This window comes from Carcharhinus amblyrhynchos, chromosome 6 (genome assembly GCF_965287045.1).
Source record: "Carcharhinus amblyrhynchos chromosome 6, sCarAmb.v2.hapA, whole genome shotgun sequence".
NCBI classification, from domain to species: domain Eukaryota; kingdom Metazoa; phylum Chordata; class Chondrichthyes; order Carcharhiniformes; family Carcharhinidae; genus Carcharhinus; species Carcharhinus amblyrhynchos.
This window is the reverse complement of record NC_137329.1, coordinates 119,419,549-119,442,905: the sequence shown is the minus strand read 5'-3', so window position 1 is coordinate 119,442,905 and position 23,357 is coordinate 119,419,549. Positions and strand designations below refer to the sequence as shown.

General features: G+C 45.9%; 1 protein-coding gene across 2 annotated transcripts in view; it reads right to left on the bottom strand.

Annotated features, from left to right (window-relative positions):
- Positions 1 to 23,357, bottom strand: part of LOC145344561 (glycosyltransferase 8 domain-containing protein 2-like) — a 28,616-nt gene that overhangs the window by 3,137 nt on the left and 2,122 nt on the right. Inside the window, exons 1-8 of one of the 2 annotated variants that reach the window (XM_080191758.1) lie at positions 22,220 to 22,332; positions 19,699 to 19,748; positions 13,098 to 13,190; positions 10,546 to 10,759; positions 8,912 to 9,029; positions 6,285 to 6,369; positions 5,375 to 5,487; positions 5,012 to 5,178 (exon numbers count right to left, since the gene is read on the bottom strand). In XM_080191758.1, the coding sequence (XP_080047884.1) occupies positions 5,012 to 5,178; positions 5,375 to 5,487; positions 6,285 to 6,369; positions 8,912 to 9,029; positions 10,546 to 10,759; positions 13,098 to 13,190; positions 19,699 to 19,717 (809 nt within the window). In that variant the 5' untranslated portion in view covers positions 19,718 to 19,748; positions 22,220 to 22,332. Of the gene's footprint in view, positions 1 to 5,011; positions 5,179 to 5,374; positions 5,488 to 6,284; positions 6,370 to 8,911; positions 9,030 to 10,545; positions 10,760 to 13,097; positions 13,191 to 19,698; positions 19,749 to 22,219; positions 22,333 to 23,357 lie in introns of those variants that run through there. The other variant, XM_080191757.1, reaches the window with a different exon arrangement.

Genomic DNA, 23,357 nt, shown 5'->3' with positions numbered 1-23,357 from the left:
AGAAGAATGCACCATTAAGTATCGCAAACCTTGTTTGAAAAGTAGAAAATACATCACAGCAAGTGTTAAACAATAAAATTCTCATCTGTTAGTTCAAATCCCCACCCATTCCTATCACTGTAGCCTCCTCAACAACTGAGAAGGACAAGGGTGGTAAATGTATGGAAACACCACCTCTTGCAAGTTCCCCTCCGGGCCCCGCACCATCCTGACTTGGAATATATTGCCGTTCCTCCACTGTCGCTGGGTCAAAATCCTGGAACTCCCTCCCTAACAGCACCTAAACCACATAAAAGGCAATGGCTCACCTTCTTGAGGGCAATGTGGCAGCACAGTGGCACAGTGGTTAGCACTGCTGGCTCATGGCGCCAGGAACCTGGGTTCAATTCCAGCCTCAGATCAGTGTCTGTAGAGTTTGTACATTCTCCCTGTGCCTGGGTGCTCCAGTTTCCTCCCACACTCCAAAGATGTGTAGGTTAGGCTGATTGGCAGTGCTACATTATCCCGTACTGTCCCAGAGTATGTACAATAGGGGAATTAGTGAGGTAAATATGTGGGGTTGCGAGGATAAGGTGGGGAGTGTGGGCTTGGGTAAGATGCTCTGTCAGAGAGTTAGTGCAGACTCAATGGGCCGAATGGCCTCGTTCTGCACTGTAGGGATTCTATGAATTTAGGAATAGGCAATAACCATAACCAATAACCAATAACCATCTCAAAAGGCGGGGAATTATAGGCCGGTTAGTTTAACATCTGTGGTAGGTAAAATGTTAGAATCTGTCATTAAGGAGGAAATTGCGAGGCATCTTGAAGGGAATTGCTTGATAGAGCAGACGCAACACGGTTTCATTAAAGGGAAGTCGTGTCTGACAAATTTACTAGAGTTCTATGAGGATGTGTCTAGGGCGGTGGATAGAGGAGAGCCGGTGGATGTGGTCTTTCTAGATTTTCAGAAAGCGTTTGACAAAGTGCCTCACAAGAGGTTATTGCAGAAGGTCGAGGGACATGGAGTTGGGGGTAGGGTGTTAGCGTGGATAGAGGATTGGTTGTCAAATAGGAGGCAGAGAGTGGGGGTCAACGGGTGCTATTCGGATTGGCGGATGGTGACTAGTGGAGTGCCCCAGGGGTCGGTGCTGGGGCCTCAGCTTTTTACCATTTATATAGATGATCTGGAGGAGGGAACCGAGTGTAGAGTGTCGAAATTTGCTGATGACACCAAGATTGGGAGAACGGCAAATTGTGCGGAGGGTGTGGAGAGTCTGCAGAAGGATCTAGATAGGCTGGGCGAATGGGCCAGGAAATGGCAAATGGAATTTAATGTTGGCAAGTGTGAGGTGGTCCACTTTGGTAGGAAAAATGGTAGGAAGGACTATTACTTACGAGGCGAAAAACTGCAGCAGGCGACGGTACAGAGGGACCTCGGGGTCCTTGTGCATGAGTCGCAAAAACCCAGCTTGCAGGTGCAGCAGGTGGTCAGGAAGGCGAATGGGATGCTGGCCTTCTTAGCGAAGGGGATTGAATATAAAAGTAGGGAGGTCTTGCTGCAGCTGTATAGGGCATTGGTGAGGCCGCAACTGGAGTACTGTGTGCATTTTTGGGCGCCGCACCTGCGCAAAGATATTTTGGCCTTGGAGGGAGTGCAGAGGAGGTTTACTAGGCTGATACCGGAGTTGAAGGGGTTGAGCTATGAGGAGAGGCTGAATAAACTGGGCTTGTACTCGTTAGAGTTTAGAAGAATGAGGGGAGATCTCATTGAGACGTATAAGATGATGAATGGGATGGATAGGATAGAGGTGAAAAGACTCTTCCCGCTCAAAAAAGACAATAGGACTAGGGGGCACAGCCTCAAGATAAAAGGGGGGCGGTTTAGAACGGAGTTAAGGAGGAACTTCTTCACTCAAAGGGTGGTGAATCTCTGGAATTCTCTGCCCGTTGAAGTGGTGGAGGCTGCCTCGCTAAATATTTTTAAGACGCGGGTTGATGGGTTTTTGATAAGAGAGGGGATTAAGGGTTATGGGGAGAGGGCGGGAAAGTGGAACTGAGCAGCGACAGATCAGCCATGATCTTATTGAATGGCGGGGCAGGCTCAAGGGGCTGGATGGCCTACTCCTGCTCCTATTTCTTATGTTCTTATGTTCTTATGTTCATTAACCAGTGACACCCACATCCCGTGAAAAAATGAAAAGCCCTCCAATTCTGGCACATCCTGAAGTTTCTTTGCTCCAATATTGATGGTGCAGCGATCCCAGTGTTGAACTGGGGTAAGCACAGTAAGAAGTCTCACAACACCAGGTTAAAGTCCAGCAGGTTTATTTGGTATGAGGAACTTTTGGAGCGTTGCTCCTTCATCAGGTGACTCAGCTGAAAAAGGAGCAGTGCTCTGAAAGCTCGTCATACCAAATAAAGTTGTTGGACTTTAACCTGGTGTGGTGGGACCTCTAGTATTGGTACCCATAGCTTCAGCTGCTTTCGACTCTAAGCGATAGAATTTCCCACTTAAATCTCTCTTGAGTTTCTACCTCGTCCTTTAATATGCATCTTAAAACCTACATAATCCTTTACTTGTCTGAATATCTCCATATGTGACTCAGTCTCAAATTCTGCCAGCTAAGACCCCTGAGAAGAGTATTGTGATGTTACACTATGTTAAAATTATTTTTGACAAATTATTGCCATATGAAATATTGTAAGCATTGTTAACAAAATAAAAAATATATAAAAGGTAAATAGACAGGACAGACCCTGCCTGATATTTTTAAAGCCATGTTATTTAAACTGTTCTGGATTAAATCAATAGTTGCAAGATTTAGAATTTTCAGATGTTTGGAATGAGAACTGAGGGGCACAGTTACCCTGGTAAGTAAGTTGTGAAGAGGGCATAAGAAGGTTACAAAAGGATCTAGATAGGTTATGTGAGTGGACATAGATTGGGCAAATGAGATATAACGTGGGGAAATGTGAATTGTCCATTTTGAAAATAAATATAAAAAAGGCATATTATGTAAATGATAAGAGATTGCAGAGCTCCAAGGTGTAGAGGAATCTGGGTGTTCTAGTGCGTGAAGGTTGTTATGGAGGTACAGCAGATAATCAGGAAAGCTAATAGAATGTTACAGTTTATTGCAAGGGCAATTGAATACAAAAATAGGGAAGTTGCAGCTCAGTTATATAGTGGTAAGATCACGTCGAGGGTAATGTATATAGTATCAGTCTCTTTATTTAAGTAAGGATATAAATGAGTGGAAAGAAGTTCAAAGAAGGTTTACCAGAGTAATACCTGGAATGGGTGTGTTGTCTTATGAAGAAAGATGTCAAGAAACAGAAGTAGGTCTAAGTGATCTCTATTTGTATGTTAGATATTAGAAGCAGGGTATAGATTTAATTGAGTTTAATTTAATGTTCTTGCTTAAGAAAGGGTACAAGTCTAGTTAGATTCAGGTTAAACAAAGGTGTTTGCATGCATGGGGGGTGTTTGGTTTTCGTTCAAATTGGATTTCTGTGAGAGAGAGTTTACAATGGGAAAAGTAAACATGAGCTTAGGGAAGGAATGAGATGTTGCCTAGCAACCAGGGCCTCCTTTTAGGGAAAATACCTTTTTGAGTTTAACTTTAACTGGAAGCAGAATGGAAGGAAGTGAGAGAGAGTACATCCCTCACAGCTTTGCTAGAAGAAAAGCCATACAATGGAGCAAGGGCAGAAATTAAGTGCCGGTATGCTAAAGGACAGCTAGTTAAGGGAACCAGAAAATTATGAAAAATTTCCTGAAAGCCTAAAGTTGAAGGAACAGAGGAAACTGAAATGGGGTTCATTGAAGCTACAGACAGAGCTAGGAGGAGTTGGCTAGTGAGAAGCCAGAAAGAAATCAAAACTGATTCTAAGATTTGTGATATCTTACTGTAGCCTATGAAGCAATATTGAAATAACTGTGTGAAGCAATCAGTAGCTGGATCTCAAGAGTTTGTGGAAAAGCATTCAAGATGAAGTAATCATGGAAGAAGAGTTGGAAAACCTGGAAGCAGATCACTGTTAAAACAGCTGAGAAAAAGGCTTGTTTAAAAAAAGAGTTGAAAAACTGGAGGGGGGTCCTTGATGAGAACAGCCAACGAAAGCATTGGTTAGAAGAAGATTTTAAAATGTATCTTTTTGAGAGTGGAAATTGGAAACATGCAAGGAATTTGGAAACATACTGGATGGCTCAGAAATGTAGCAGATCAAGCCAAACTATAAAAGATCTCAGATGTTGCTTGCAAAACCTAACACTTACCTAACAGAAAAAACAAGTTTTTTAATGTGCAGCTACTTGAAAAATGATGAAAGGAGGTGCAAAGGAAACATGAAAAACTGCCAGAAAGATGCTTACAAAAAATATCCAACAGCCACACTAGAACATTTCAACTGGACATTTCTTTTTCTAAAGTGCAACAACTCCCTGCATGTCTATGTTTGCACTGGAGAGAGAAAACGCTAAGAAAATGAACCGTCTCCAGCTAAGTGGCTAGATTATAATGAGGGAGCATTGCTGGGCACATGAAAGGGATCCCAGCTTTGCGTCAAGGCCTTTTGCCGAGGCTTTGATCAGAGGTCTATTTTGTTTAGGATCAGGCTTACACTCCAGGTCAGACTAAGTAATCTATATACCGACCAATACATTTGAAGTTTTGCATCTGTGCATTCCATCAAAAGTTTCCCCATGGTAGCTCCATCTCCAGCGGATAATGGGAAATGTCTATGTAAAACCTACACGCTTTCCCCAGGGGCACTACAATGTGGCCAATAGTGCATTGTGGCAGGACCTGTTTGCAGAGGAGCTTCCATTGGACTAGGTGCGAAAAGCAGGGCAGAATCTGTGACTTGAAATTCAGGATTCAGCTGATCCAATTGACCTCAGCCCTGAAATTTACTAGTCCTCAGGAAACAGGGCTGACGTTGCTCGTGAGGGCCTTTTGTGAAGGAAAATATCAAGACTCTGTGTCATACAAAAGTATAAATACATGAGAACAGCGCACGACTTAACTCTACGTTGGTGACCAGCCATTTTTCCAGTTGCTTCGTGATCCGCTGCCGTTTCCATTCGGTAACGTTTGCGACAAACACGCCCACGTTAAAGGAACATGTGGTGGGGTTTATCCCCAGCCCCCTGACTGTCGCCTTCCGGTAGTCCAGATGTCCCATGTATGTGGTCTGGAAAGAAAATGCGTCAACGTTTCAGCTGCAATCCTTGATGGAATAAATTTGACACGGGAGGGTTGGGTGGTTGCCGAATCTTGCATTGATACAAGAAATGCAAATTACAGGGAGCAGTTTTTATAAGAAATATAGGTACATTTTCCCCCATAGGTGCATGCCTTGCCAATATAAGCCACATTACAGAAATCACCTGCATTCCCATACTCCTAACCATCTCGTGAGTCGAGGTCAGGTCACAATCCGTTGAGAAGGCAGCAGCGTGGCCCGGGTTCAGGACAGTGTCGTACAAGTCCTGGATATCACCTATAGTCAGAACCAATCCCAATTCAGATCACAAAGACACGGCGACAACAAGCAAGTCAGCAGTTTAACAAAAATGCATTTGTCGGCATTACTGTAACATGAGGACAGGGCAAACAGGAAGCAGGATAACTAGAGAAACCAAATGACAAAATAATTTGGTCAAAGTAATCTACAATCTTAGCACGTTGGGCACTGTATTATAAAGTTTAATTATTAGTGTCACAACCAGGCTTACATTAACACTGCAATGAATTTACTGTGAAAATTATATCCTCTTGTGGGCAAGTCCAGAGGCACGATGGCACAGTGGTTAGAACAGCTGCCTCACAGCGCCAGGGACCCGGGTTCTATTCCCGGCTTGGGTCACTGTCTGTGTGGAGTTTGCACGTTCTCCCCATGTCTGCGTGGGTTTCCTCCGGGTGCTCCAGTTTCCTCCCACAGTCCAAAGATGTGTGGGTTAGGTGGATTGGCCATGCTAAATTGCCCCTTAGTGTCAGGGGAACAAGCTAGGGTAAATGCATGGGGTTATGGGGATAGAGCCTGGGTGGGATTGTGGTCAGTGCAAGCTCAATGGGCCAAATGGCCTCCTTCTGCACAGTAGGATTCTATGATGCTCCAGGTTTCAAAGGAAGCTTGAACACTCAGTTCAGCTAGGCATGCGCGGCTGAGAACCCAACAGGGCCGAGGGCCCAGCACGGTCCAGAATACTGAACGCTGCTCTTCTGGACTGGGAATCCGTTCTGCCTCCTGAGATCTAAGAATAGAACTGGTCAAAAATCTTGACAGTCAGAAAATACCTTGTATAATAACATCATCGTCCAAATAGATCACCTTCTCATGTTCACGAATAAGATACGGAATGAAATATCGGACAAAGTTGAGCTGAAATAATAAAAAAGATTCCATCAGAAAATAACTTCTTGTGAAAATAAAGTGGAAAAGTCAACGGGCGGAGGGCGGAGCAGACCCGGGGAGGAGGGCGGAGCAGACCCGGGGAGGAGGGCGGAGCAGACCCGGGGAGGAGGGCGGAGCAGACCCGGGGAGGAGGGCGGAGCAGACCCGGGGAGGAGGGCGGAGCAGACCCGGGATCACTGTGAAACATCACATTTGGGGTCTGGTCGGGCTTCACAACATACTCTGATTTGTACTTTAACAAGTCATTAAGAGCAGAGAGGAGCAGCTGTACCAAGAGAATTGTCTGCAGTGTGTTTCTACTGCAAGGGGAATTGAGGCACTGCCAGACCCAGTTCCTGGGAATGATACGGGCCAATTGGATCAAGTGTCAATCGGGGAATAATTAGGAGAGAGTGATCATTGTGTTTCCCCCTCCGTCCCCCACCACCATCCCCACAGTGTGCTTTGTAGAGGTGGCTGCTAGGACTAGGGGGCACAGCCTCAAGATAAAGGGGGGGCGGTTTAGAACAGAGTTGAGGAGGAACTTCTTCCCTCAAAGGGTGGTGAATCTCTGGAATTCTCTGCCCGTTGAAGTGGTGGAGGCTGCCTCGCTAAATATTTTTAAGACGCGGGTTGATGGGTTTTTGATAAGAGAGGGGATTAAGGGTTATGGGGAGAGGGCAGGAATGTGGAACTGAGCCACGACAGATCAGCCATGATCTTATTGAATGGCGGGGCAGGCTCGAAGGGCTAGATGGCCTACTCCTGCTCCTATTTCTTATGTTCTTATGTTCTTTTGGCCATGGTGGGATCTTCCAGTCCCGCCACTGTCAGTGAGGTTTCCTGAAGTACCGCAACTCCCTCCCTTTGACAAGAGGTCATCTAACCCAACTAGAAGCGGGTCTAGCTGTCACCCGAGGTGAGTCATCATCTGCCGCAGGAGCTGTTCTATGGGTTCACTATGAGTCTTTGTACCCGGGGCAGCCTTACACTTCCAGGGTCGCATACAATACATGGCTCACTCACCCACTCCCACATTACAATCCTAGCTGTTAACCCAATCTGTGCTCAATCTCACTTTGCACTTCTTCTGCACCTGTCTGTTCTGCCCAGAACCTGGGAAAGGGATGGGGAGCAATACCAGACCCCAAACCTTCATACTTCCTCCAGAAAAGGTTGAAATTAAAGGGTAACAAAGAACAAAGAACAACACAGCACAGGAAACAGGCCCTTCGGCCCAACAAGCCTGCGCTGCCATTTTAACATTCAGTGAACACCTCATTCCAATCTTTCTTCTCCCTATGACTTTTGCCTACGCCTCTTGGACTCCACAATAAAGGTGTGCAAATTCAGAGAATTATATGCGTGCCAGATTGAGGGAGGTCTAATTTAGTTAACACCAATCAGCCTAAGAGCATGAATTAAACAAAAAAACTCTCTCCTAAGTCTCCTGAGTGCGACTGTGTTGTGGATTTGTCAGAAGTGTCAGATATTATCTGAAATTCCAGCATTCAAAACATAAAGATGGGAAAAGTTGTGTGGAAAGTTATGACAGTCCTTATTCAGATTCCTCACAGGGTAATATGCGTTTATTGCGTTACTGAGCGCGTGTTGTTCTGAGCTTATTAGAATATCACAAATTGTGCTTTTCACCAATTCACTCCTTACAGGAAGATAGAGGTTTAGACAGGAAAGCCAGCTAGCTGAAACTTCAACAACTCACCTTTATGTAGAATTATATAACACGTGAGGCCATTTGACCCATTGTGCCGCTGTCAGCTTTTCAGTGGATCATTATAGAATCCATATGGCACAGAAGGAGGCCATTCAGCCCATCAAGTCTGCACTGACCACAATCCCACCCAGGCCCTATTCCCATAACCCCACATATTTACCCTGCTAATCCCCCTGACACTAGGGTCAATTTAGCATAGCCAGGCCACCTAACATCTTAAGAGTGCGGGAGGAAACCGGAGCACCCGGAGGAAACCCGCGCAGACACGGGGAGAACATGCAAACTCCACACAGACAGTGACCCAAGGCCAGGATTGAACCCGGGCCACTGGCGTTGTGAGGCAGCAGTGATAATCACTGTGTCTATACTGCTTAATCCTACACTCTTTCCTTATCACCTGGCAAATGATTCCCCATCAAATTCCAACTCCTTCTGCCATCCTCTTCCAGATTATAACAAATTGCTGTGTCAAAAAATGTATTTCCTTGTTTCAACTTCCATCAATCACCTTAAATCTGCATTCTCTGGTTAACTGCTCCTTCTGCCAATGGGCACAACTGCTTACTCCAACAAAACCCGTCAACATTTTGTAAAATCTCCCAGCATGCTTCACAGGAGTGCCGTCGAATGACCCGTGCCACATAAGCTTGGTCAATGAGATAGGTCGTGAAGAGACCTATCTTAACGGAATCCACAACACTCTCAAACGCTGTGTGAAGCATCAGCTTGAGTCCCAGGCGTCACCCACAGACCATGGGGGACATGTTAGCTCTTCCGGACATCACTCATACTCACGGGCTGCAGTAACTCGGGCCTCGCGGAGTCTGGTCTTATTTTCCCCTGCAGCACAGCAGAATTGAATTCCATCACTTTGTAATGGATGCCTCTCAGTTTTGTATTTTCAATCCATTTGCTAATTGAGGTTGGGAGAGATAAGAGAAAAGATGTCTATCAATTTTTTCTAGGAGGAATGAAGAGGTGGGGGTGAGCACGCAATAGTCACAGGTGTCAGAAGGTTGTGAGAATTCTTCTTCCCTCGCATGGTGTTAACAGATTTCTTCACATCACCTCCAGTGGAACTTATCTGCATTCCTCCTACGAATACTAAATAACTGCAACGTCAAGTCATTTTGTGTTTTGCTCAGAACCTCGCGTTAAGCATCTTTGAATTGCTTATAACATTTTTGTAAGAAGGGGAGGCAGAGTGGTGTTGTCACTAGACCACTAATCCAGAGACTCGGGCTAGTGGTCTGGGGACCTGGGTTCGAATCCCACCACGCCAAATGATGGAATTTAAATTCAACAAAAAAAAAACTGGAATCAAAAGTCTACTGATAACCATTGTCAATTATTGTAAAAACCTATCTGGTTCACTAATGTCCTCTTGGGATGGAAATCTGCCATCCTTACCTGGTCTGGCCTACAGGTGACTCCAGAGCCACAGCAATGTGGTTGACTCTTAACTGCCCTAGCCTAGCAAACCACTCTGTTGTATCAATCACTACGCAGTCACCAGCTGGCCTCGACCTAAGCATCGGAAAAGACAACAGCAAAACAAACAGCCCACAATCTGTAACCTCAAGGCCTGAAGTATTCCCACTTTACCATTACCTCTAAGCCAAAGGATCAAGCCTGGATGTTTACTAATGACTGCACAATGTTCAGCAGCGTTCACCATTCTCAGACACTGAAAGCAGTCCACATGAAAATGAAGCAAGACCTGGACAATATCCAGGCCTCAGCTGACAATTGGCAAATAACATTCACGCCACACAAGTGCTGGACAGTGATCATCTCCAACAGGGGAGAATCTAACCATCTCCCTTTGACTTTCAATGGCATTACCATCACTGAAACTCCCACTATCAACATCCAGGAACCATTGACCAGGAACTGAACTGGACTAGCCATATAAATACTGTGGCTACTAAAGCAGGTCAAAGGCTAGGAATTCAGCAGTGAATAACTCACCTCCTGACTCCTTCCTTCCCCAAAGCCCGTCCACCAACTATAAGGTACAAGTCAGGAGTGTGATGGAATGTTCTCCACTTACCTGGATGAGTGCAGCTCTAACAACACTCAAAAAGCCGTTCAATACAAATATTTCAGTTTGGGTTCTCTGTGTACCTGTATATTTAATTCTAAGCACATGAAACAGCATCACCTTTTAAAGGGACCATACAACGCTGTGTCCGCCTCCCCCCAAGCAATTTTACCATGTTCACAAACACCAAATTCTAACTTCCTACCCCCCCAGTTTACAATTACTCTACCCAACTCCACAACGCTATCCATACCGTCTAGATCACTCATGGTTCTGCACAGCTTTGTTGGAATCTCCTCCCTACCCTCCCTGCTCCGAACCCTCTTCCTTAATTCAGTAAATTAGAAGAAAGATCTGAAATCAGAAGTTATGACAAATACCTTACCTAACATGAACGAGGGAATTTCTCAGCGTAATTATGTAGAAAATGATATTAGCGTTAGTGTTGCTGTAGATACTGTTGATAGTTGCTATTGTTCCACCCAATCGATCCTCCGCAGCACATATTATAATCGGTATAACATTTTCTGGAGCAGCCACTTTGCTTTGTTTTATTGTATGAATTGCACTGTCGACAGTTGGAGTTTTGGGCGCTTGCCCTGAATAGTAAGTACAGAGAACCAGTATAATTAATTGACTAGATATTCTCTTCATAATTATTGCGTTACACAGGATTTTACAGCGAAAGCTTAAAGTTTATTTATAAGTGTCACAAGTAAGGCTTACATTAACACCGCAATGAAGTTACTGTGAAAATCCCCTAGTTGCCACACTCCAGCGCCTGTTCGGCTACACCGAGGGAGAATTTAGCACGGCCAATGCACTTAACCAGCATGTCTTTCGGACTATGGGAGGAAACCAGAGCACCCGGAGGAAACCCACGCAGACATGGGGAGAATGTGCAAACTCCACACAGACAGTGATCCAAACCGGAATTGAACCCAGGTCCCTGGCGCTGTGAGGCAGCACTGCTAACCACTGTGCCATTGTGTGTCCTTCATTAAAAAAAAACTCCACGCCAGCGTCTGTGTTACACACAACTCTTCTTCAACCCTACATTATCTATTCCATTCCTTTCTCCCTCATGTGTTTATCCAACTTTCCCTCGATACTATTCACCTCAGTGCCTCTTTGTGATAGTGCGTTCTACATTCTAACCACTCTCAGGGTGAAGAAGTTCCTCCTGAATTACTACTTGATTTATTAGTGACTATCTCACATCAATGGCCCTCAGCTTTGGACTTCCTCACACGCGGAAACATCTTAGAACAATAGAATCCCTACAGTGCAGAAGGAGGCTATTCGAGCCATCAAGTCTGCACCGACTTTCCAACAGGGCATCTTACCCAGGCACACCCCCTACTCCACTGCTCTATCTCCATAGCTCATACATTTACCCCACTAATCCCCCCAAACCTACACATCTTGGGACACTAAGGAGCAATTAAGCATGGCTAATCCACCTAATCTGCACATCTTTAGAGTCTGGGAGGAAACCGGAGGAAACCCATGCAGATACTGGAGGAATGTGCAAACTCCACACAGTCGCCCAGGGCTGGAATTGAACCCAGGTCCCTGGCAGCAGTGAGGAATAGAATTCATATCCTGGTGCTTTGTTTGAGGACACTTTAGAACAGGCATGGTCTATGTCACAAATGGCTTCTGCCAAATTAATGCCACAATAAACTAAATAAACAGACGCACAGTTGGTGGGGGGTGGAGCAAGTGCTTTACAGAAGTAAGTTTGAAGTGTAGTCACTGCTGCGATTTAGGAAATCTGACAGGCAATTTACGCACAGCAAGCTCCCAGAAACAACAATGTGATTGTGAACTTTCTCTTCTATATTGGCTGGGATACCAGTCCTTCTTCAAGCCAGTGCTGTGGGATCTTTGAGGTACACCTGAGAGGGCACATAAGGCTTGAGTTTACCATCTGACCTGAAAGATGGCACCTTTGACAAGGTAGCCTTCTCCCAGTACTGCAATGGGAAATGTATTCTGGACGGTGTACTCAAGTCTCTGGAATGGGATTTGAATGTACAATCTTTGACTTAGAGACAAGGGGGGGCGGGGGGGGGGGGTTGCGGTCAGCTAATGGGGCCCTAGCTGGGGAGGCAATGCCTAGTGATATCATTGCTAGACAATTAATCCAGAAACTCAGCTAATGTTCTGGGGACCCAGGTTCAAATCCCGCCACAGCAGAAAGTAACTGGAATTAAGAATCTACTGACGACCTTGAATCTTCATTCATTATTCATTTGTGGGACATGGGCTTCACTGACTGGCCAGCTTTATTGCCCATCTTTGGTTACCTGAAGACAGTTGAGAGTTAACCACATTGCTGTGGCTCTGGAGTCACATGTAGGCCAGACCAGGTAAGGACAGCAGATTTCCTTCCCTAAAGGACATTAGTGACCCTGATCAGTTTTTCCGACAATGGTTTCATGGTCATCAGTAGATTCTTAATTCCAGACATTTTTTAATCGAATTCAAATCCCCCCATCTGCCGAACCCGAGTCTCCAGAACATTAGCTAAGTTTCTGGACGAATAGTCTAGCGATAATACCATTCGGCCATCACCTCCCCCAGTTGTCAGAAAAACCTATCTGGTTCACTAATGCCCTTTAGGGAAGGAAATCTGCTGTCCTTACCTGGTCTGGCCTACATGTGACTCCAGAACCACAGCAATGTGGTTGACTCTGAAATGGGCTAGTCACCCACTCAGTTGTCACCACCACCTACTCAAGGGTAACAGGGATGGACAACAAATGCTGGCCAGCCAGCAACGTCCTTGTCCCATGAGTGAATAAAAGAAATAAATAACTAACCCATCTAATTGTCAAATTGTTTCAAATCTAAAAAATTTTTTGGAAGATATTCTTCCAGCAACTCCCAGAAGGAAGACGAATTCAGGCCTCGAACAAGAGCAGCACTCACCTATTTCCTCCTTGTGAAGTGATACGTTGTGAAATTTGTTATAGAGAACCAGGCAGAAAGTCAGAATGACGAGGAACAGCAAGCCCTGATTAACTAGAGAGAAAACATAAAGGGAAAAAAATCAGAAAGAAACAGAACACGTGAAGCTAAATATCTATCCAGAGGGAAAAAAAATCCCAAAAGAATCAATCGGTGTCTCACAGAGCTTGTTCTAAAGAAATAGGGAATCACACTGAATAAAATTAAAACATGACGTTAAAACTGTACTTTGTTTGTCGGCTTATTGATGTTGTAAATGCATCTGAAACAAGCAGCATACATTGTGAAAGTACCTCTGGTACATCCTGGAGTTTTGATTGCTGTTTGGCCCTATCCCAACACCAACTGTGACCTTGGAATATTGTCAGCACCAAAATAATTGGAAAGTCTTTTTTTGGTACTTTTATTTCAACTTAAAAAAAACACCAATTCAAATTGAATTCATGGCTCCCATGTGAGGGACAAACAAGACCCAAGCTGACAGGCATTGCACCCCATCCCCGGCTTGATCTGATGTTTCATCGTAGCTGAAAAGCCCAGATGACTTTAGGTTGAGGAGTCACTAATAAACCTCATTGTGATGATTGTCCCTTTAAGGATCAGTCTGCAGAGTAAAGATCACATCAGCAATCAAGGTGGGTAAATGCCTTGGTAATTGCAGCTTTCTATACCCAAATCCATCTCAGGAGCTGATTGCAGCCATGTGGCTGCAAGCCTCTGTATAGTTTTATATCTATAAATAAACAAGTTCTGTGTTCCCTAAACTGGTGAATGAGCATCTTTACACTTGTGTTATCCAGTACAATACCAATCAGGTTTGATGGCACAGTGGTTAGCTCTGCTGCCTCATAGTGCCAGGGACGCAGGTTCGATTCCTGGCTTGGGTCACTGTCTGCGTGGGTTTCCTCAGGTGCTCTGATTTCTTCCCACAGTCTGAAAGATGTGCTGGTTAGGGTATATTGGTCATGCCAAATTCTCCCTTGGTGTACCCGAACAGGCATCATGTGAGGAGACAAGAGGATTTTTCACAGTAACTTCATTGCAGTGTTAATGTAAGCCTACTTTTGACACTAAGAAATAAACTATAGAAACTTTTGAAAAAAAGGTGGAGACTGTGGCATAGTGGTATTGTCACTGGATTAGTAACCCCAAGACCAATGCTCTGGAAACCCAGGTTTGAATCCCACCATGGTAGATGGTGAAATTTGAATTTAATAAAAATCTAGAATTAAAAGTGATGATGATCGATAAGCGCAAAAATCCATCTGATTCATTGATATCACCTTAGGGAAGGAACTCCATTTCATAGAATCCCTACAGTGCAGAAGAAGGCCATTCAGCCCATTGAGTCTGCACTGACCACAATCCCACCCAGGCCCTATCCCTGTAGCCTCACATATTTCCTCCACTAATCTTCCTGACACTCAGGTCAAGTTAGCATGACCAATCAACCTAACCTGCACATTTCTGGACTGTGAGAGGAAACTGGTGGACCTGTAGGAAACCCACGCAGACACGGGGAGAACATGCAACTCCACACAGACAATGAAACGAGGCTGGAATTGAACCTGGGTTCCTGGCGCTGTGAAACAGCAGCGCTAACCACTGCAACACCGTGCCGCTCCAAAGAATGTGTCGTTCTTACCTGGCTTACATGTGACCCCAGATCCACACACTGTAATATCCTTGGAGATGGGCAATAACCCTCATAATGAATGAAGGGAAGAATTCTTTACTAACCAGAACTTCTGATCTTCTCCCAATATGAATCATAAGAACATAAGAACTAGGAGCAGGAGTAGGCCATCTGGCCCCTCGAGCCTGCACCACCATTCAATAAGATCATGGCTGATCTTTTCATAGACTCAACTCCTCCTACCCGCCCGCTCACCATATCCCTTAATTCCTTTACTGTTCAAAAATTTATCTATCTTTGCCTTGCAAACATTCAACGAGGTAGCCTCAACTGCTTCACTGGGCAGGGAATCATCTCTCTACCAACCAGAAGCAATTTCTGTGTTATTTATACTTCATGTACTGTTGAAGATTAGTAAAGGGGAGACTTTAGATCTTTATGTCAAAAGACCAGCAGCTAAAGTGGTCACATTGAATATTGTACGTCAACCGTACAAAGCATCACCACGAGAAAGACTCCTGGCAGCTCTTTCACATATAATGGTTACTATGGAAACAGGTCGCTTGGCCATGTTGGAGTTCTTCCAACGCATCAGCAGTCAGCCTAAACCCACGTGCCGGCCTGGTCTCATCATCCTGTTAATCCCCTTTACCTCACCCACCTATCAAAGTGTTGACAGAAGACCCATTTCCGAGGTTCTGAATGCTTTGGCCGCGTCAACAAAAGAAAGAGATAAATACAAAGAAAGGGGTGGAGTTTTCACTTTGGACAGCATGGTGGCACAGTGGTTAGCACTGCTGCCTCACAGCGCCATGGACCAGGGTTCAATTCCGGCCTCGGGTGGCTGTCTGTGTGGGGTTTGAACTTTATCTCTGTGACTGCGTGGGTTTCCTCTGGGTGCTCCCGTTTCTTCCCACAATCCAAGGATGTGCAGGTTAGGTGGGTTGGCCACGCTAAATTGACCCTGGGTGTCGGTGGATTTTGCAGGGGAAATACATAGGGTTACAATGCTAGCATCTGGATGGGATTGTGGTCGGCGCAGGCTTAATGGGCCAAATGGCCTCCTTCTGCACTGAAGGGATTCTAAGATTTTATGAATACAGGCGCCCATGGTGCTAGTTTTCAGAAACCACAATTTTGCTGAAGTTTCTGCTGAGCGTATTACCAAACCAAATATTACCAAACCTAGAATCTTCCATCAAATTGGACAGTTTTTTAAAATTGCATCAAAAAGTATTCACTTTTTTTATTCTTTCATAGGGCGTGAGTATTGTTACCCATCCCCAGTTGCCCCCGAGGAGGGTAATGAGAATTAAACAATTAAACATAGTAACATAACGTAACCGTAACACTACATTCTGCACCCTCTCTTTTCCTTCTCTATGAACGGTATGCTTTGTCCGTATAGCGCGCAAGAAGCAATACTTTTCACTGTGTACTAATACCTTTGGCAATAATAAATCAAATCACGACACAAGAAACAGGAGCAGGAGTAGGCCATTCAGCCCCTTTAGCCCACTCTGCTATTTCACAAGGTCCGATTGTGGCTTTAACTCCATTTCCCTCCCCTCACCAGGCACCGCGCCCACCCTACCCCCACCCCGCGTCCCCTCGCTCTTCACATAACCTTTGGATCAAATACATCAGTCTTTCTTGAATCTATTTAATGACCCAACTTACGCTGCTCTCTGTGGTAGAGAACTCCAAAGATTACTAACCCTCTGAGAGGCAAATTTCTTCTTCATCTCCGTCTTAGTTTGAACCTGTGCCCCTCATTTCAGACTCCCCTACGAAGAGAACTGTCCTTTCAGCACCTACCCTGTCAAACCTCTCACAGTCCAAAAGGTTTCAGTAAGATCAGGGTGGGAATTCTGTGGCCTTGTGCCCCTGTTAGCACTGCCAGTGAGGAATGGAGAATTTGATACTCATCCAAAACTCCATTCACTGCAGCGGGACTGGAGAATCCCCAGTCACAGGCGAGACTGGAAATATCTGGCCTCACCCAAATACATTTAAAAATAGAATAAAAGCAAATTACTGTGGATGCTGGAATCAGAAACCAAAAGAGAAGACGCTGGAAAATCTCAGCAGGTCTGGCAGCATCTGTAAGGAGAGAAAAGAGCTGACATTTCGAGTTCAGATGACTCTGAGTCAAAGCTTTGGGGCGGCACGGTAGCACAGTGTTTAGCACTGCTGCTTCACAGCTCCAGGGACCTGGGTTTGATTCCCAGCTCGGGTCACTGTCTGTGTGGAGTTTGCACATTCTCCTCATGTTTACGTGGGTTTCCTCCGGGGGCTCTGGTTTTCTCCCACAGTCCAAAGATGTGCGGGTTAGGTTGATTGGCTATGCTAAAATTGCCCCTTAGTGTCCTGAGATGCGTAGGTTAGAGGGATTAGTGGGTAAAATGTTTTGGGATATGGGGGTAGGGCCTGGGTGGGATTGTGGTCAGTGCAGACTCGATGGGCCGAAGGGCCTCTTTCTGCATTGTAGGGTTCTATGATTCAAATGGCCGTCACTTATTTTGTTTAGCTGAAATGGGTGCAATGTGTGTACGTGTTCTTCCTGTCTGCAAACACCAGGGCCCTGCATACTAGTATATGTAGCTTCCAGTACATGCAAATGCACCACACTGCGAGCCAGACTGACAATCCATTGAAATGCTTATACCAGCCAGAGTTCACTGGCCATCAGCACCCTTTTCACATTTCGTGGAAAGTTGTTCTTTCCCCTTATTCTGGTAAATTTTGGGACTGAGCTGATGAATGGAAGACAAAAAGTTTCAGAAAAAAAATCTACTTTTTTCAACAATACTCAAGTTCTGTACCACTAAACAACTGTATGACTGTGAGAACTTAAGCTGTTTTGGGTCATGTTAACTCCTGGGTCATGGTTACATGGTTAAAATGATGTGGTTACCCACTGGTTGCATGGTGAGTGATGGAAATAGGGTTAGAGCCAGGCCTCATGGGTTTAGAAGTGGCAGGATGACAGAGTGGAGAGGATGAGGGCAAGTATGTTTCTCCCACCCCTCGGTTGGGTTCTTCACCACCAGCTGATGTCTGGCAGCTTTGTCCTTTGGGGCCTGGTCAGCGCAGTCAGAAGTCGTAGTACCAAGCCACTCTTAATGGTAGAATGTCCCCCACACCCCACATTTTGTGTCTTGTCATCTTCACGGTTTCCTCCAAGTGTTGTTCAACATGGACGGGTACCGATTCCTCAGCTGAGGGTGTACAGTACATGGTAATCAGTGGGAGGTTTCCTTGCTCATATTTGGGTGGCACAGTGGTTGGCACTGCCACCTCACAGTGCCAGGGAACTGGGTTCGATTCCTGGCTTGGGTTCCTGGCTTCGATTCTCTGCCTGTGCAGAGTCTGCATGTTCTCCCCATGTCTGCGTGGGTTTCCTCCGGGTGCTCCCGTTTCCTCCCACAGTCCAAAAGATGTGCAGGTTAGGTTGATTGGCCGTGCTAATTTGACTCTAGCGTCAAGAGGATTAACAGGGTAAATATGTGGGATTACAGGAACAGGGCCTGGGTGGGATTGTGATGGGTACAGACTTGATGGACCGAATGGCCTCCTTCAGTACTGTAGGGATTCTATGATCTATAATCTTCAATGATTTGACCTCAGTGTGATGGGGATCCAGAGCTGATGTTGAGGACTCCCCGGGTAACTGCCTCCCAATTGTATACCACTGCGCTGCCACCTCTGTCCTGGCAATGGGATAGGACAAACCCGGAGACGGTGATGGTAGCGTTGCTTGACTAGGCTGTGAGACAGCTCTCCCAGTTTTGGCACAATCCCCAGATATTAGGAAGGAAGACTTTGCAGGGTCAACAGGAGTGTCTTTGCTGTTGTCGTTTCCAGTGCCTAGGTTGATGCCGTTTGGTCTAAGCAGTTTCACCAGCATAGCTTACTAGTGGGCCTTTAAGAGTCAACCACATTGCCATAGTTCTGGAGTGACATGAAGGCCAGACCAGGTAAGAATGGCAGATTTCCTTCCCGTTAGTCCACAGTGCACATAGAGAAGACTCTGTATGTCATGAAACACTCAGTATAATTATTATAGCTTCCATTAATATTCCAGTGCAGAAATATGCAATTAATCCCCTTATCTGACCAAGATGGCAAGAAACTACAAAACGTCATAAACAAACACCAGTCTCCTGCCGATTGACTCTGTCTACACTTCCCACTGCCTTGGGAAAGCAGCCGGCATTAGTATACAGTGAAAAGTATTGTTTCTTGCGCACTATACAGATATAGCATACCGTTCATAGAAAAGGAAAGGAGAGAGATGCAGAATGTAGTGTTACAGTCATAGCTAGGGTGTAGAGAAAGATCAACTTAATGCGGGGTAGGTCCATTCAAAAGTCTGACGGCAGCAGGGAAGAAGCTGTCCTTGAGTCGGTTGGTACGTGACCTCAGACTTTTGTATCTTTTTCCTGACGGAAGATGGTGAAAGAGAGAATGTCTGGGTTGTGTGGAGTCCTTGGTTATGCTGGCTATTTTTCCAAGGCAGGGGAAGTATAGGCAGTGTCAATAGGTGGGAGGATGATTTGAATGATGGAGTGGGCTTCATTCACAACCCTTTGCAGTTTCTCAACCACTTCATAAAATGGTATTAAATACCTCCCCCTCCACCCCCCCCCCCCCCAGCCCAGGATTGGATAACTGACCCATTATAGTAAAAGCAAAATACTACAGATGCTGGAGATCTGAAACAAAAACAGAAAGCAATGGGAGAAGTTGGCAGGTCTGACAGCATCCATGGAGGGAGAAAGAGTTGAGTCCCAACGTGATTCTTCTTCCGAATCATTCCTTCTCAGCAACTCAACTAGCTGGTTACCACCTTTATGAAGAACCTATCCAGATGTTTGTTTAAAATCAACAAATCTGAGAATCGCTACTTTGGAGCATACTTACTTTTCCTAATTAGTGCCATTCTTTCCCCGTTGCTTAGCGAATGCTACGATCTGTAAGTGAGGAGACAGATTCATTAACATAAAGCCTGAGAAATGAATTGCACGCCAATAAAATCTCACTGAACCCGAAGTAGATTGTGCTTTTGGTGAATATGACTGGTGCGGCGGAAGGTGGAGGGGAGGCATGCATTGGAATGGGGACAGAGAGAAATTTGACTTGCCACCTCCCTCAATACTGCCAGGAGGTTTCCCACTACTGGTCCATGCCAGTAGACAAATTCAATCTCAAGCCACTCACTCCCACGGAAGCCAAAAAGCATCTCAAATCAGATAAAAAAATCAAAAACACTGGAAAATTTTCACCAGTCCTGACAGCATCTGTGGAGAGAGAATAGAGTCAACGTTTCGAGCCTGGATGACCCTGACGAGTTCTGTGGAGCTGAGGAATATATCAGATCAGCCATGATCTCGTTGAAAGGCAGAGCAGATGCAATGGGCCGAATGGTCTACTTCTGTTCCTCTGTCTTACGGTCAAAATGGCACACAGTACTCCACGTGTGGATTTGCCAAAAATCCTAAAAAAAATTGCAGCCAGACTTAATCTTATACTCCAAAACCCTTGCAATAAAAGCCAACATACAAGTTTCCTTGCGATCAGGCAGTCCAGTGCAGGGAGTTTTAAGCAAATTGGCACAAGGCCAGAATTTTTTCAGGAGTCCATTAGAAACATCTCTGCTCCCCCCCCACAACACCCACAAAATATATATGTCAAAAGGAAAATCTTGCAGGACAACGTAACACCTCCCCTCCAATTTGCAACCCTACCCAAGAGGAGTTTCAATGGCCACCTCCCCCGGCTGTTTAAAACTGTAACTATGGTTCAGCATCATGTGACGACTTCTTTTATTATTCAAAGGTGAGAAGAGGCAGATAAGCAGTTGGACTTGAAAGATGCTCCACACCCAATGAAGTACTTTTCTTTTTGAAGGGTAGTCAATGTAGTTGGGATGTAGAAAACATGGCAGCCAATCTGTGCACAGCAGGATCCCACAAACAGCAATCTCATAACGTTCAAAAGTGTCACTTGCAGGATAAATATTGGCGACGACAGCAGGGAGAAACCATCTGTCCTTCAAGGACATTTAATATCCACTCGAGGGACCTCTGCCAGTCCGATGACCCCTCAGCCCTGCAGAAGGAGTATCACAATACCAGTGCTGCTAAAACAACTGGGGTGGCACAGTGGTTAGCACTGCTGCCTCATACCACCAGGGACCTGGGTTCAGTTCCAGCCTCAGGTGATTGTCATGGTGGAGTTTGCACATTCTCCCCATGTCTGCATGGGTTTCCTCCCACACTCCAAAAATGTCTGGGTTAGGTGGATTGGCCAGGCTAAATTGTCCCTTAGTGTCCCAAGATGTGTGGGTTAAGGGGATTTGCGGAGTAAATACTTGGGGTTATGGGGAACAGGTTTTTTTTAATCATTCACGGGACTTGTGCATCGCTGGCTGGCCAGCATTTATTGATGTAAGAACATAAGAACATAAGAAATAGGAGCAGGAGTAGGCCATCTAGCCCTTTGAGCCTGCCCCGCCATTCAATAAGATCATGGCTGATCTGTCGTGGCTCAGTTCCACATTCCCGCCCTCTCCCCATAACCCTTAATCCCCTCTCTTATCAAAGAGAGGGTATGCCAGCGTTGGACTGGCGTAAACACAGTAAAAAGTCTGACAACACCACTAAAATCTGGTGTTGTCAGACTTTTTACAGCATTTATTGCCCATCCCTAGTTGCCCGAGGGCAGTTGAGAGTCAGCTGCATTGCTGTGGGCTGACTCACATGTAGGCCAGACCAGATAAGGACGTTAGTGAACCAGATGGGTTTCTCTGACAATCGACAATGGTTTCATGGTCACCAATAGATTCTTAATTCTGGATTTTTAAAATTGAATTTAAATTCCACCATCTGTCGTGGCAGGATTCGAATCCAGGATCCCAGATCATGAGTCAAGTTTCTGGATTGATAGTCTAGCGTTAATACCACGAGGCCATCACCTCCTCGAATGATCTGGGTGGGATTGCCCCTTAGTGTCGGGGGATTACATGGGGTTGCATGAATAGGGCCTGGGTGGGATTGTTATTGGTGCAAACTCAATGGACTGAATGGCCTCCTTCTGCACTGTAAGGATTCGATGATTCTCGGAAGGTGCAGTCAGAATTCTTCATCTTCTGCATATCTTTAGGAACACTGTTCCCTAAACCCCAAACTAATAGTAATTGATTTTACAGCTAGCCGTTTCTTAGGCTGTTGCAGCCACAAAATGACTAAACTCAAATACATTTGAAATTGAATCTAACACTCAAAAGGAAAAGTAATTGATAAAGGATATAAGAAAGAGGAGCAGGAGTAGGCCTGAGCCTGATCTGCTATTCAACAAGGGCTGGGATTCTCCCAAAACAAAACAAATGTCCGGCGTGCAGGAAAATGGGAGAATTTCCCACTCGTTGTTTGGGTGTACATACCAGAGCGAATCTCTGACATTCTGTACATTCCAGAGTGCCTCGGCGTAATTCCCTCTGGAAAGCAGCGGGAAGGGCCTATTCCAGCCTGAGAGGCCAGCAGCACAGCGCTGAGCAGGCCTGTGTGCATGTGCCAATCTGTCAGTGCAGAGATCACCGAGTGCACAGTAACCCCTCCCCAACACCAGCCTCCTGATCACTGGCCTGCCTCACAACCCTTCTGACCACCGGCCTTCCAGCACACACCACCCCCCCACCCCCCGCTCCCCCCCCCCCCCCCCCCACCCACACCCTCCCGCCCCCAGATCACTGACCTCTACTGCCTCCCCTGCCCTGCCCCGATATCCCCCCCACTTTCATTCAGCCCCGATCTCCCCCTGCCAGGCCTGAACTCCCACCCCGCTCAGGGCCAGCCCCAAACCCCCCTCCATGTCCAGCCCCACTCCCCCTCACCATGGCCAGCCCCAATCACCTCCTTCTTCCCCCTCCCACTCATCCTGCTTGCAGAGTAGGAGTGGGTCTCCACCCCCATTGATTCCTCCCACCCCCCCCCCCCATAGGCCCTGCCCCCAGTATGCCCCACCCTCCTCTGGCCCCATCCCCACTGGACAGTGCCGAGGTGCCCAGTGGGTGGTGCCAGGCTGTTATTTCCATAAGTTATTTCCACATATTAATCACTTTGCGCTGATTTCCAGCGTGGAGCTGACTGCGCTAAAAAAGTGCTTGGGGGACTCGTAACCGGCTGCATGTCAATTGTGAATCTCACTAAAGGCGCTAGTGTCTGCTGGCCTGCTGTGCTACTCAAGCAGGATCTTGGCTTCAACTCCACTTTCCTGCCTGTTCCCCAGAACCCCCAAGTCCCCTTTGAGAATGTGTCTACTCATTGAATACATTCAATGACCCACCTTCCATAGCTCTCTGGGGTAGGGAATTCCAAAGATTTACATGCCCTCAGGAAACTGATTCCTCCTCCCTCCAATCTAAATGGGTGACTCCTTATTCTGAAATTGTGCCCCCAAATCGTAGGTTTCCCCAAATGAGGAAACACCCCCCCAGTGCCCACTCTGTGAAACTCCCTTCAGAATCTCATAGATTACAGCAACTCTCGTTCACCTTTCCAGGTACACTGAGGGAGAATTTA